General features: G+C 32.2%; 1 protein-coding gene across 1 annotated transcript; it reads left to right on the top strand.

Moving 5' to 3' along the window:
• The first annotated feature begins 5,913 nt into the window (after positions 1-5,913).
• Positions 5,914-13,595, top strand: LOC117922163 (pleiotropic drug resistance protein 1-like). The gene is made up of 24 exons (XM_034840199.1): positions 5,914-6,513; positions 6,713-6,833; positions 6,927-7,015; positions 7,140-7,224; positions 7,327-7,486; positions 7,603-7,679; positions 7,997-8,050; positions 8,152-8,242; positions 8,345-8,646; positions 8,754-9,035; positions 9,133-9,449; positions 9,558-9,718; positions 9,819-9,922; positions 10,008-10,164; positions 10,243-10,305; positions 10,414-10,541; positions 10,653-10,985; positions 11,353-11,643; positions 11,729-11,812; positions 11,914-12,047; positions 12,176-12,403; positions 12,490-12,661; positions 12,746-13,000; positions 13,101-13,595. The coding sequence occupies exons 1-24, from the start codon at positions 6,188-6,190 to the stop codon at positions 13,359-13,361; spliced, it is 4,275 nt and encodes a 1,424-aa protein (XP_034696090.1). The 5' UTR covers positions 5,914-6,187; the 3' UTR covers positions 13,362-13,595.
• The last annotated feature ends 1,042 nt before the right edge of the window (positions 13,596-14,637 follow it).

Here is a 14,637-nt window from a genome sequence, read left to right as displayed (position 1 = left end):
GAGGAGTTGTTCTGTAAATGAAGCGGAATAGAAGATAAGCTTTCCTTTCTATACACCAAAAGAAGAGAATGAAGTAGAAGAAAATGATGAGAATTTTTTTACGGTTTCTGAAAGAAAAGATGAGAAGTTGTTCTGTAGAAAGCTAAATGAAGTAGAAGATGAGCAGTTGTAAGTGTTGAAGGTAAATGAAAGGAAGGGCATTTTTGTCTCAATCAACAATTTATTTATTTATTTTTTTTACTTTTTGACAGGTGGGTTAAAATTGCAAATATTGGGGTTATTTTGACCAATTTAACCAAATAACCCTTATTAAAAGGCATCAAAAGTGTGTTTTTTGACATGGCTAGCCCCTCTCACTCTCCTTCAACCAACAAAAATCCTTGATCCTCCAATTTCTTTTTGGAATCAAATAATCTTAAAGATCAAACATCAAGACTATTAGCCCAAGGATTCTCCTAATAGGTTTTTTATAATTACAAAATAAAGTTAAAATTACTAATAGTTTGAATCAAATTAAGTTTTTTTTAAGTTTACTATTGAAAATCCAAAGAAAACTCAAGCATTCATGGAAGACTTAGGATCCTTGAAGACTTAATTTAACCTAAAATGTTGTGTAAAATTAAGATCATTTATATATATATATATATCAAAGAATTGGACGATTTTTTATTTTCTATTAAAACCTTGAGCTAAATTACTTCTAAATTTATCCTGAAAAGTTTTAAGAAGGTTAACGTAAGTTATTGGAGGTTTCAAACCTTAAACCATGCCATTTACGATTAAGGAGTTGAGGAATCGATTGAATAGGTTAGACTTGATAAATCAAGAGACATTTGTTATTTTTCTCTTTTCTAGTAGTTAAAGCTTTGACTAGTCGAGTATCTGTCAAATTGATTGCTCAACTGATTAAGGATGTAAGCCTAAGTGATCATTTGTCAATGCATTAAATGCATAATGACTAGTAACTGATTAAATATATATATATATATATATATTTTCAAATTTCTAACATTAGCAAAAAAAATTTCCTAGAACCATAATCTCATATTTAGTAATAAAACTAGGGATCAAATATTAAAATCATGCAAAACTAGATCCTCTTAATGATCTTTCCTAAAAATTTAGATACTAAAAATTTGACAATAATAAATAAAATTATCATAAAATTGATTTCTCATATTAATTTATTAAAATTATCTTGCTAATAAATATATTTATAAATTTATTAAATTATCTTACTAATAAATATATTTATTAATTTATTAATTATATAACATTGAGTGCAAGTCACTGTGGAAAAATCCTCCCATAATAATTTTATATTTTGCATTATATAAATCAAACATTCTTGATTAAAACATCTCATCTTCTCATCTTTTTTTTTTAAAAAAAAAAATTGAATAAAAATTTTGTTGGTTGGCCTAAACAATAAAATAAAAGATTTTAAAAATAAAAAATACAATAAAAAGTAAAAAAAAAAAAAAAAAACTTTAATCCTAAAAATATAAAAAATGATATATATATTAACTCTTAATGCATTTTCAACTCTTTCTCAATATCTATCTTTTGTTTATTTATTTATTTTTTATTTATCATTATTGTTATTACTAGTATTATATACAATAATAATAACAATTATTATTATTATTATTATTATTATTATTTATGTTTATTTATATTCAATTTTGTTTTGTAGGAATTTTAGTATGTAATAATGATAATAAATAAATAAACAAAAGATATTGTGGACCTCGTATTTTCACACAATGCGTTCCCACTCGATGACGAAACTCTTTATTTATTTATTTATTTGGTGAAATTTTGATTTTTAGAAAAAGACTTGGAGTCACCACTTATTTTAATTTTTTTTAAAGGAAAAACAAAATAAGAAAGAAAAATCCTAAGTGTGACTCCTAAAGGAAAAACAAGTTTGGGTTCGGGAATTAGATTACTTATTGGGAAGGTATGATGGTGAGCTGTAGCACCCCTCTAAGCCCGTACAGGCATGACCTCTACTAAACAAATTAAGGGAATTATGACAATTAATTAATTAATTATGGATACCAAGAAAAATAATCAATGTACAAGTCATGATGAAAATCAATATACACAAAAATAATTATGAAAATCTAAATACAAGAATACACAAAATAAATGACAAGAGGATTATGCAAAATGATTTATTGAACTAAATAAAAAAAAAAAAAAAAGATATTAAAAAAATTGGTTTTCAAGAAACTTTAAAGAATTTTATTAAAAATGATTTTGAATGAATGATTTCAATTTATTTATTTATAAAAAAAAGAATCAATTTATTTTTTCAATTTCATTTGTATTCAATTTTCAAAAAGGTTATTTACACTTATTGTATCAAAAGAATTTATTACAAAATTTCATTTCGGACACAAAAATTATTTTTACTTACTTTTACTAGAAAATAATGAATTTTTACAATTTTATTTACAAAAGTATTTTGATTCATTTTCATTTTAAAAAAATGATTTATACAAACTATTTAAAAAGACATAACTTTATTTGCAAAAGAAATTTTAATTAAAAAGAAAAAAAATAAATTTAAATCCTCTATTTCTAAAAAAATATTTCTAATCTAATTAAGAAAAAAAAAAGAAAGAATTCATTTAAAAGAAACATTTTTTTGGACAATTTTTATTAAGAATTAATTTTTGGGACAACTTTATTTACAAAACAAATTTTGGATAATTTTTATTAAACAAATAAATTTTTGGACAATTTTATTAAAAACAAATTTTCAAATCCTACGAAAAACAACTCATTTGGATTTTTCTAAGTGCATTTTTTTGAATTTTTATAAATAAAAAAAAAAAACTTTCTTTCATTAAAAAAAATATATATTTTAAAATTATTGTTTTATTAAAACATATTTACTGATTTCTTTCTCTCATTTAAACAAAATTTCTAGTTTGTTCGATGTTCAATTCTATAGACACTCAATAAATATATACAAACGAATATTTACAAGAACTAATAAAAATAAAATCAAATAAAAGTGATAAATAAAATATGTACCAAAATAAACTCACAACAAATTAGCCAACAAATCCATACTTAGCCAACAAAATTATGTACAAAATCTCAAACAAATATTTAAGCCCAAATTCAAATTTCAAATTAGTCTCATAAATTTCACTAATTAAAATGAGCTCAAATTAATATAGGTCTCAATCCAAAACATCCAAATTAATAACAAAAAATACAAGTACGATCAACCAAACTTAAAATTGGATAAATTAAAATAAATTCCACTAGGCCAAAATTTAATATCTCGTAATCCAAGTCTAATTTAATATACACCACAATTATCCTGTGTCTAAATTAAACAATTCAAATTAGTCAAGTCCATATCAAATATTCAAGTCACCCAACAAATCCCACCCACATTGTGGGCCCAAAATTCATATCAATTAACAAGCCCACATTAATAATATACATGACCAAAGGAAATAATATCTTAAGTTCAATCCAATTAGCCCAAACAAATAACCTATTAACAATAGACCCAATTCCAAATAAACAATATGCAATTGATATAATCTAAATATCACAAATTAATTATCAAATGCAATATAACCACAAACCCAAATTAACAAATTTCAAATTAATCCACCAACAATAAATTGACCCAAATTTCATATTAATTCAACAATCCAAATTTCATACAACAATTACTATTAAAATCAAATCAAGAAAAATAATAACAATAACAATAACAATAATAATAATAATAATAATAATAATAATAATAATAATAATAATAATAATAATAATAATAATAATGGAAAGTGAGTGGGATGGGAAAATAAGGGGATAAGAGGGGGTTGCCGACTGATAGTGGCTCTTCGACGGCGATTGGTAGGAGTTCGTCGAGGACAATGAGGGTTGATGGTATTTTTGAAAGACAAACAAAAAATAATAATAATGACAAAAAGGAAGATAATAAAAAAAAAAATTGGAAGAGTAGAAATGGGTTGGCTCGTGTGGGAGTGAGTAAGGAAAGAGAGAGGAGAAAATGGGGGAGGAAAAATAGGAAGAAGTGAATCCGGTGGGATGTGGTCTTTGGGTAGTCAAAATAAAGATAAAAATAAATAAAAATAAAAAAATCAAGAAAACTGGGGGAGTCGACTGTGGTCGTTTGTGGAGTGAAAGAAAAATGGGGGAAAGAGCTGAGAAATGGAGTGGGGAGAAAAAATCTGGTGAGAATGGGGGGAAAAAATGGGCCGACTATGTGTGCCGGCCATGGTAGAAGAATGAAGGGAGAAAAAAAAAATAAAAATAAAAATAATAGGGCAATAGGGGTATGGTCATGGGATGAGGGGAATGGGAGGAGAGAGAGAGAATGGGTGGGGTAGTTGGAGAGTAGGAAGAAAAAGGAGAGAGGAGAGAGAAAAGAAAGAGAAAAAAGAAAAAAATGAAGAAAAGAAAAAAAAAAGTAAAAATTAAAAAATAAAATAAAATAAAACATAATAATAATAATAAAATACAAAAAAATACAAATAATAAAAATTAAGATTAAAGGGTGAGTGGACCAAAAATCACATGTAATCAGGATTTAAAATTTATTGACAAAATTGAGTTTAAAATTAATATAAAAATAAAATTGTAACAAAATTTGGAGTTTACATATATGTAATGAGAAAGTGTTGAAAATGTAGTTGGGGTAAATATTTTATATATTTTTTTAAAATTTTAATTCTATTTTTAATTTAAAAAATTTTAAATTTATTTTTGATTGTTGAGATCAACTCAATTTTTTTTTCTAAAGAGATAAGAAGATGAGTGTTTTAAAAGGGAAATTTGATTTATATAATGTGAAATATAAAATTATGATCAAACTCTTGAGCATTTAGAAAATTTTTCCACTTAAAGTAATCTATACTCGTACTCATTACTATATTTATTTATAAGATAATTTTAATAAATTAGTATGAGAATTAATTTTATGATAATTTTATTTAATATTTTCAAAATTTTAGTATCATATTAACAAAAATGGATAGATATAGTATAATTTTATTTTTCACTATCATTACCACTAAATATGGAATTATGGTTGTAGAAGAAAATGAGAAAAAGAACAGGTAAGATTCGAAGTTTGGAAATTAGAGTCATTAACAAAAGAAAGAGAAGATAGGAGGAAGACTAAAAAATTGGGGATTTTTATTTTTATTTTTAAAAAAATTAGGAAGGAAAAAACAAAGAAAACGAAACTTTTATTTATTTTTAAAATAAAATAAGAAGAAAAGTAGACATGGTTTTCGTTTTTGTTGTTGTTTTTATATTATTATTATTATCATTTTTTTTTTTGTTATTTTATATATATATATAAAAATCAAAAGGACACGGCCGTGCGTATACTCGCGGTCATGGAAATCTAGAATGAAACGTGCGTGTTCACGAGGTCAAGGAAATCTAGAAACGTGCGTGTGTGTTCACGAGGTCAAGGAAATCTAGAAACGTGAGTGTTCGTGAGGTCAGAGGGTATGCGCACAAAAAAAAAACATCATTGTTATCTATCTGTTAAAACCTTTATTTTCCATGGTTGACTTTCGGTTTGACCATAACATTACTGTTTTAGAACGTCTAGAAGGGCAATCCTCCAAGGATTTCCGTAAAGTCGTCAGAAGACACATGTGCAAAATAAAAAAAATGCCAAATATAGTTTTGGAGGATTTGGGTCCACCAGGAACCTTCCTGGACCCAACAGTTGGAAGGAAAAAGTTTGTTCATTTGGCCGGTGGGAAGCTTTAAACAAATCGCGTTCCCATTGGGAAACTCTAGAAGTGTTTTATTTAAGAATTTGACGGGTCAAACTCGGTGGAGTCGTTACCCAGCTGCTTATATATTCAATTTCCCCGCTAATTTTTTTAAGGAAAAGTCATAGGAAACCAAGAAGTTAGAAAACTTGAGGGTCTGTTCAACCCATCACCTATATAAACCCTGCATTCTGAAGGCATCGAGTATTAGCAGTTCAAAGGTAGAGACTTTTATGCAGAGAAAAGGGAGGAAGGGGACGCGTAGCTGATTTTTAGCTTCTTTGGGCTCCAGGGTTCAAAACTCTGAGCTTCTTTCTCAGACTTTTGAGGAAAGATTTCTGGGTTTTTGTGGGTTTTGGTTGGTCTTGCAGGAGGGTTCTTCGTTTCAGGTTGCAATGGCCACTGCTGACATTTATAGAGCCAGTGGTAGTTTAAGGAGGAACGGTTCTTCGATATGGAGGAGCTCCGGTGCGGATGTTTTCTCCCGATCTTCGAGGGATGAGGATGATGAGGAAGCTTTGAAATGGGCCGCACTCGAGAAACTTCCCACCTACAATCGGTTGAGGAGAGGTTTGCTGATGGGATCCGAGGGTGAGGCCAGTGAAATTGATATCAATAACCTTGGGTTTCAGGACAAGAAGAATTTAGTGGAGCGGTTGGTAAAAGTCGCTGAAGAGGACAATGAGAAGTTCTTGTTGAAGCTCAAGAATCGTATCGATAGGTGAGATTTCTCCTCCTTTCTTGCATTCCTTGCCATTTGTTTTTGAACATTGAAAACAGAAGAACATAAAGAGGAAAAAAAATGAAAACTTGACCTGAAATATGCCTCATGAGTGTTTCCCACATTTTCACCACAGCCAAGCAACATCTTCCTTTGAATTTTTTGATAATGGGTTTTCATGATTCTTCCCTTTTTTCAGAGTTGGAATTGATGTTCCCGAAATTGAAGTTAGATTTGAGCATCTTACCATCGATGCAGAAGCTTTTGTAGGAAGCAGAGCTTTGCCTTCATTCCATAATTTCATTTTTAGTAAACTTGAGGTAACTTCATGCAAATGCTAATCATTACTTATGTACTCAGTATTCTTTTAAGTAAGTTTGTTTTTAGATCTAATTTTCCCTTCTTTTCCAAAGGGTATCCTGAACGCTGTGCGCATTCTTCCAAGTAAAAAGAGGAAATTCACTATTCTCAATGATGTTAGTGGAATCATCAAACCACGCAGGTGAGAATGAATTTGTTTCTAGTAAAAAATGGATTGATAACTCAAATGATTTTTTTCGTTCTTCAAATTTAGAATGTCCCGAAGATCCATACTCAAGATTTTTGTGCATATTTTTCTTCCGCAGATTGACTTTGCTTTTAGGTCCTCCAAGTTCTGGAAAGACCACCCTCTTATTGGCATTAGCTGGAAAGCTTGATCCCAATCTAAAGGTTGAAAGAAAATGATTATTACTCCTCCATTCTTTATGGAATGTTTGATTTTTTATTTCTTTAATCTCATATCCAATTTCAAAACTGAAATTCCTTCTTTAGGTTATGGGTAGGGTGACATACAACGGCCATGGCATGAATGAGTTTGTACCCCAGAGAACTGCAGCCTATATCAGCCAACATGATATCCATATAGGAGAAATGACTGTAAGGGAAACCTTGGCATTCTCTGCAAGATGCCAGGGTGTTGGAGATCGATATGGTTAGTCTAAACCATTGCCTTTGCTTTTATTTTCTCTGCTTTTTGCAGGTTGTGAATGCAATTTTATGACATTTCCGTAGCCTAGAAGATTGACTCTTATTTTTGGCCATCTGCAGACATGTTAGCAGAGCTGTCAAGAAGAGAGAAAGCAGCAAATATTAAGCCTGATCCTGATCTTGATGTCTTCATGAAGGTGAGACAGACTTTTAGTGAAATTTTAATCAGCTCTGCAGAAATTGAGCTATTTGCTTTTAGTGAACATGGATACTGCTCTTTTCCAGAAATTAAATTTTGAATTCTGACATAGATGGGCAAAATGGCTTTGTATTGTCGGTGTTCTGTCTGTTCTGGAGTTTGTTTCTTTCTTTTTGTACTCAAATGAATGGCTTGAGTCAATCTAATTTGTGAATTTTATGCTACGTCAGAATCTTTTATCTATGAAATTTCTTAATGTACTGAAGTTGCTTCCATGGTGGTTGACATTTTCATCATTGGATTCCAATATTTCAGGCAGCAGCAACAGAAGGTCAGAAGGAAAATGTTGTCACTGATTATACATTGAAGGTATTAGAACCATAAAACTTTCAATGATGGCATATAGATTTCTGAGAAAACCCAATTCTAATTCATGATTTGTTTGTTTTTCTTTACATTTAAATCTACAGATTCTGGGACTAGACATCTGTGCAGATACCATGGTAGGAGATGAGATGATAAGGGGTATCTCTGGAGGACAAAGGAAGCGTGTCACAACAGGTGGGATAATTTGGTTTCTAACTAAATGAAAGAACAAATCAAATTAGATTTTTTTGTTCATTAATTAATTTAATTCAATTATGTGAAATGTATGAATAATAGGTGAGATGCTGGTCGGACCATCAAAGGCACTGTTCATGGATGAGATCTCTACTGGCTTGGACAGCTCAACAACTTATCAAATCATCAATTCTCTCAAGCAAACCATCCATATTCTCAATGGGACTGCTGTCATCTCTCTCCTCCAGCCAGCACCTGAGACTTACAATCTTTTTGATGACATCATTCTCCTATCTGATAGTCAGATTGTTTATCAGGGTCCTCGTGAAGATGTGGTTGAATTTTTTGAATCCATGGGCTTCAAATGTCCTGCAAGGAAGGGTGTGGCAGACTTCCTGCAAGAAGTGAGTGCAAATTTAGCTTTGTAGCTTTTGGTATCTTCTATCTTTTTCCCTTTTTTTATTTTTAGAAAAAAACAGAGCTATAACATGAACTTTAAAATTCATTGCAGGTAACATCTAGAAAAGATCAGGCCCAGTATTGGGCACGTAAAGATGTGCCTTACAGTTTTGTCACAGTCAAAGAATTTGCTGAGGCATTCCAGTCATTTCACATTGGACGGAAAGTAGCAGATGAGCTTGCATCGCCATTTGATAGTGCCAAAAGCCACCCAGCTGCTTTGACGGCCAAAAAGTATGGTGTTAGAAAGAAGGAACTGTTGGATGCCAACATGTCAAGAGAGTACTTGCTGATGAAGAGGAACTCATTTGTTTATATATTCAAACTCACCCAAGTGAGTATTATTATTATTATTATTATTGCTACTTATAACTATGGCTTTTAATTTTGTATATGTGATTGTAATTTATTATTTTTATTTCTATTTTTAGCTTGCAGTAATGGCAGTGATTGCAATGACACTCTTCCTAAGAACTGAGATGCACAAAAATTCAACAGATGATGGAAACATTTACACGGGTGCTTTGTTCTTCACCGTTGTCATGATCATGTTTAATGGAATGGCAGAACTTGCCATGGCAATTGCAAAACTTCCTGTCTTTTACAAGCAAAGAGACCTTCTCTTCTATCCTGCATGGGCATATGCTCTTCCCACATGGGTGCTCAGGATCCCCATCACATTTGTTGAAGTTGGTGTTTGGGTGTTCATCACTTACTATGTCATTGGATTTGATCCAAATGTGGAAAGGTAAAAGTTAAAAAGTTATGAAGTTGCAGAAACTTATCCAGATTTCTTTTACATGTTTTCTCTGTTCCAAAATGATCAATGCAGAATAAACAAATCTCCTTATTGCAGGTTGTTTAGACAGTATCTTCTCCTCTTGCTTGTTAATCAGATGGCATCTGGATTATTTCGATTTATAGCAGCAGCCGGTAGAAACATGATTGTTGCAAACACATTTGGGGCATTTGCTTTACTTATGCTCTTGGCATTGGGTGGTTTTATCCTGTCATATGGTATGATGAGGAAATATTTTTTTAGGAAACGTAGAACCTTCTTGTGCATAACCCCTGATAATGAATTTTTGTTTACTTTTTTATTTGGTCAATGCTGCAGATAATGTCAAGAAATGGTGGATTTGGGGTTACTGGTCTTCCCCTCTGATGTATGCACAGAATGCAATAGTGGTAAATGAATTCCTTGGGAAGAGTTGGAGCAAAGTAAGTTCTCGAATGTTCCATGTGAATATTTGTGTTTATTTATGTGTGTCAGTAACTGATGATTGTACTTATTTCCATTTTTCAGAATGTCACTGATTCAACAGAATCCCTTGGAGTCACAGTATTGAAGTCTCGTGGGTTCTTCACAGACGCACACTGGTACTGGATAGGAGCTGGGGCACTGCTGGGATTCATATTTGTTTTCAACATCTTTTACACTCTCTGCCTTAATTACCTAAATCGTGGGTATCTGTACCTTCTCTGCATTGAAACTCCTAAAAATATGAGCTTAGTGTACTAACATTGTGCAAATTGCGCAGCATTTGAGAAGCCTCAAGCTGTTATAACAGAAGAGTCTGACAATGCCAAAACTGCAACCACAGGTGATGAAACTCATACATGGTGCATGCATGCATGCCTTTGTATGACTCAATTCTTGTCATTTAACTACATGTTTTATATGGCTCACTGAATTTAAACTTGACATGCAGAACGGGGAGAGCAAATGGTAGAAGCCATTGCTGAGGCTAATCATAATAAGAAGAAAGGAATGGTTCTTCCATTCCAACCACATTCAATCACTTTTGATGATATTAGATACTCAGTTGACATGCCAGAGGTAAAGTCATATTTATTCAAATGATGACATATGTTTTAGCAGCACTGAAGTTTTTTCATAATGTACTATAAACCAGAAATGAGAACTGAGTTGTTTGAAATGAACTTGCAGGAAATGAAAAGTCAGGGTGCCCTTGAAGACAGACTGGAGCTTCTGAAAGGGGTGAGTGGTGCTTTCAGGCCTGGTGTTCTTACAGCTCTGATGGGTGTTAGCGGTGCTGGTAAAACCACTCTCATGGATGTACTGGCTGGTCGGAAAACCGGTGGATATATTGAGGGTAACATCACTATTTCTGGCTACCCAAAGAAGCAAGAGACTTTTGCTCGAATTTCTGGATACTGTGAGCAGAATGACATCCACTCTCCTCATGTTACTGTCCACGAGTCCTTGCTCTACTCAGCTTGGCTGCGGTTGCCTTCTGATGTGAATTCTGAAACCAGAAAGGTAGGAGTCTTCTTAATTGTTTCCATATTTTTCTTGTTCAATTTAGTGCTCTAAACAAGCAAAGCCCTAGAATTGACTTTTCATACTTGGTTGAGGTAAGGTCAGGTTCAAGTTTGGATTGACCTTCACCTGGGAAAAAGTGCTGGTTCAAGTTTCATTGACTTTTAATCCAATTGGGTGAAGTTCATGGAAGCTAATGAGTGTTATTGAGCATTTGCATCTATTAACCGATCCATTTAGTAAGACTAGGGAAACCTCTTCACAACCTGCTAACAGAAGAGTCACAAGCAGTGTCAAATTTTTTACCATCTCTACTATGGTTTGCAACGTTTTTTAAACAATTCATAATCATTGCTAATGGTTACAGATGTTCATTGAGGAAGTCATGGAGCTTGTGGAACTGACCCCATTGAGGGATGCACTGGTTGGGTTGCCAGGTGTAAATGGTCTCTCAACCGAGCAGCGCAAGAGGCTGACTATTGCAGTTGAGCTTGTGGCAAATCCCTCAATAATATTCATGGATGAGCCAACTTCAGGGCTAGATGCAAGAGCTGCTGCAATTGTTATGAGAACAGTCAGAAACACTGTGGACACAGGAAGAACAGTTGTGTGCACCATCCATCAGCCAAGTATTGACATATTTGAGGCCTTCGATGAGGTAGGAAATGTTAAGGGATAGAATTATAGTTTCTCTTCTGTTCTCTTTGCATATAGGCACTGAAATATTTAAAATGGATTTGCAGTTGCTCCTGATGAAGCGTGGAGGGCAAGAGATATATGTGGGACCACTGGGTAGACATTCTTCCCATCTGATAAATTATTTTGAGGTAAGCTGCCATGATAAAGTAGAAGCTATAAGAAGTGAATACTTCAGTTTGAGTTATTCATATTAAGCAGTTACTAATACATATCACTTGCTTTCATAAAGGGAATTGAAGGAGTCAGTAAAATCAAAGATGGTTATAACCCTGCAACCTGGATGCTGGAAGTTACCACCGGAGCACAAGAAGGAACTTTGGGGGTCGATTTTACTGAAATATACAAGAATTCAGACCTATACAGGTGATTCAACCATAGGTTATCTAATTGCATTATAAGATTGAAAAGTCATATACATCCATCCTAATGTTTCTCATGAAAAGCTTAAATTTGTAGTTGAAACCTTTTCTAACAAGTGGGATATGTTTCAGGAGAAACAAAGATTTAATTAAAGAACTGAGCCAACCTGCCCCTGGTACAAAAGACCTCTATTTCGCTACTCAATACTCCCAACCCTTCTTCACCCAATTTTTGGCATGCTTATGGAAACAACGTTGGTCATACTGGCGCAACCCACCATACACGGCAGTGAGATTTCTCTTCACAACTTTCATAGCCTTGATGTTTGGGACAATGTTCTGGGATCTGGGCACTGAAAGGTAATTTGATGTCGGTTCAAAAATTTGAGAACTCAGTATGTTTCTCTATATCAACTTTAATTTATACTTGACGTGGTAAATTGCAGGACAAGGCAACAAGATCTGTTAAACGCAATGGGTTCTATGTATGCTGCTGTTCTCTTCCTTGGGGTTCAGAACGCCCAATCGGTCCAGCCAGTCGTTGTAGTTGAACGAACAGTCTTTTACAGAGAAAGAGCTGCAGGAATGTATTCAGCCCTGCCATATGCCTTTGGACAGGTAACTAGTTTTCTTACACTATAGACTTTGTATATGTATAATATGTTTTGCATTTTAGTAATCGAATTTCTTCTCTTGTTGCAGGCTCTAGTTGAGATTCCATATGTCTTTGCACAAGCTGTTGTGTATGGTGTTATAGTTTATGCAATGATTGGATTTGAATGGACTGCCGCTAAATTCTTCTGGTATCTGTTCTTCATGTTCTTCACTTTGTTGTACTTCACCTTCTATGGCATGATGGCTGTGGCTGCCACGCCAAATCAACATATTGCTTCCATCGTTGCTGCGGCATTTTATGGATTATGGAACCTCTTTTCAGGTTTCATAGTCCCACGAAACGTAAGTGCTCTCAACCTGTGATTCTTTAAATTGCAACTTTCCTTACCACATGGATATAGAAATGACTCATATTGTTGCATTTCTTCCTTGATGAATACAGAGAATTCCGGTGTGGTGGAGATGGTACTATTGGATATGTCCAGTTGCATGGACTTTGTATGGATTGGTTACATCACAGTTTGGAGATATACAGGACACACTACTTGACAAAAATCAAACGGTGGAACAATTCTTGGATGATTATTTTGGATTCAAACATGATTTCCTGGGAGTGGTTGCAGCTGTGGTTGTTGGGTTTGTGGTGCTGTTCTTATTCATCTTTGCCTACGCCATTAAGGCATTTAACTTCCAAAGGCGATAAGAAGTCATTCGGAGCACAAGTTCTTCAAGGGTGGTTGGTTATTTTATGTATGTAACCTTTCAGTTCAACATTTGATTGTAAGATGAAAAAAAGGTTTTGTTCTTTGTGTACGTAGGATGTTAGGATATTAAATTCTTTAATTTCTTTGTCGTCCCAATTTTATGTAATTTGAAATTCCAGACAGTAATAGAACCTTGAGCTATTCTTTCATCCTTGGTTACCAACTTAACAGTATGGGCCTCCACTTTCAATCTCTGCTCTAAGTACCAAAGACATAAAGACATGATAATAGGATGAAAATTTAGGAACTATAAAAAACTAGACCTGTGTTTTTAATCTGCAGCGTTTACAATGCTATTAAATTTAGAATTCAGCAAGCAAGAAGGGAAGTTTAGGCCTTCCTTGGAAAGTCGGGAGTTATTTCCGATAGTTTTATGCCTATATTTACCAATGCTTTCAAAATTGGATTGGTTGTTGAATCCAAAGAGTTATTGATTCATAATTCAATGGTTGAATGGTTGTTGAATCGCGGTTGAAAATTAAAATTTATTATAATAAGTGAAAAAATATATATAAATAATTAAAATTTTAAAAATATTTCATCATTTTATTTGATATTTAAGATTTAAGAACAACATGGGGGCCCACATTTCATGGTTAAAATAATAATAATAAAAAAAAATCAATTGTGGGGCCATGAATCTTTGTATTACTCAAGTCATATGATCAATGTGATTGGTGATTGAACCAAAAAAGTTACTAATCCATGATTCATTGGTCGGACCTTGGTCGACTCGGTAACATTATAAATAATAATTTATATATTATATAAAATTTTAAATAATTATAAGAAATTAAAATTATATATAATTAAAAATTTTAATAATATTTTATTTTTATATTTGACATGTCAAATTAAATGATGAAGAGAAATATAAATATATATTAATATTTTAAATTTTATTAAATAGAACATTTATAATATTTAAATATAAAGATATATATAAAATGAAAAAAATTGTACTATTTAATTTTATATGCATGTCTTCTGTATTTTATTATTTTGAAATTATTATATTAATTAATTTGTATTATTATTTTTAATTACATTATATAATTATTATAAAAATAAATGTGAAAGTGTTTAATACTTTTATACAATAAAAGTATATACGTTTTTTTCACTATTTAACAAGTTCATTCGAGAAAAAATCATTCTAGGCCTTGGATTGATTTTCAAAATTCAAGAAAAGACTCTTGTCATCATCTTTGGGAT

This window comes from Vitis riparia, chromosome 9 (assembly GCF_004353265.1).
Source record: "Vitis riparia cultivar Riparia Gloire de Montpellier isolate 1030 chromosome 9, EGFV_Vit.rip_1.0, whole genome shotgun sequence".
In the NCBI taxonomy this organism is placed as follows: domain Eukaryota; kingdom Viridiplantae; phylum Streptophyta; class Magnoliopsida; order Vitales; family Vitaceae; genus Vitis; species Vitis riparia.
This window is presented reverse-complemented; position numbering and strand designations above follow the sequence as displayed.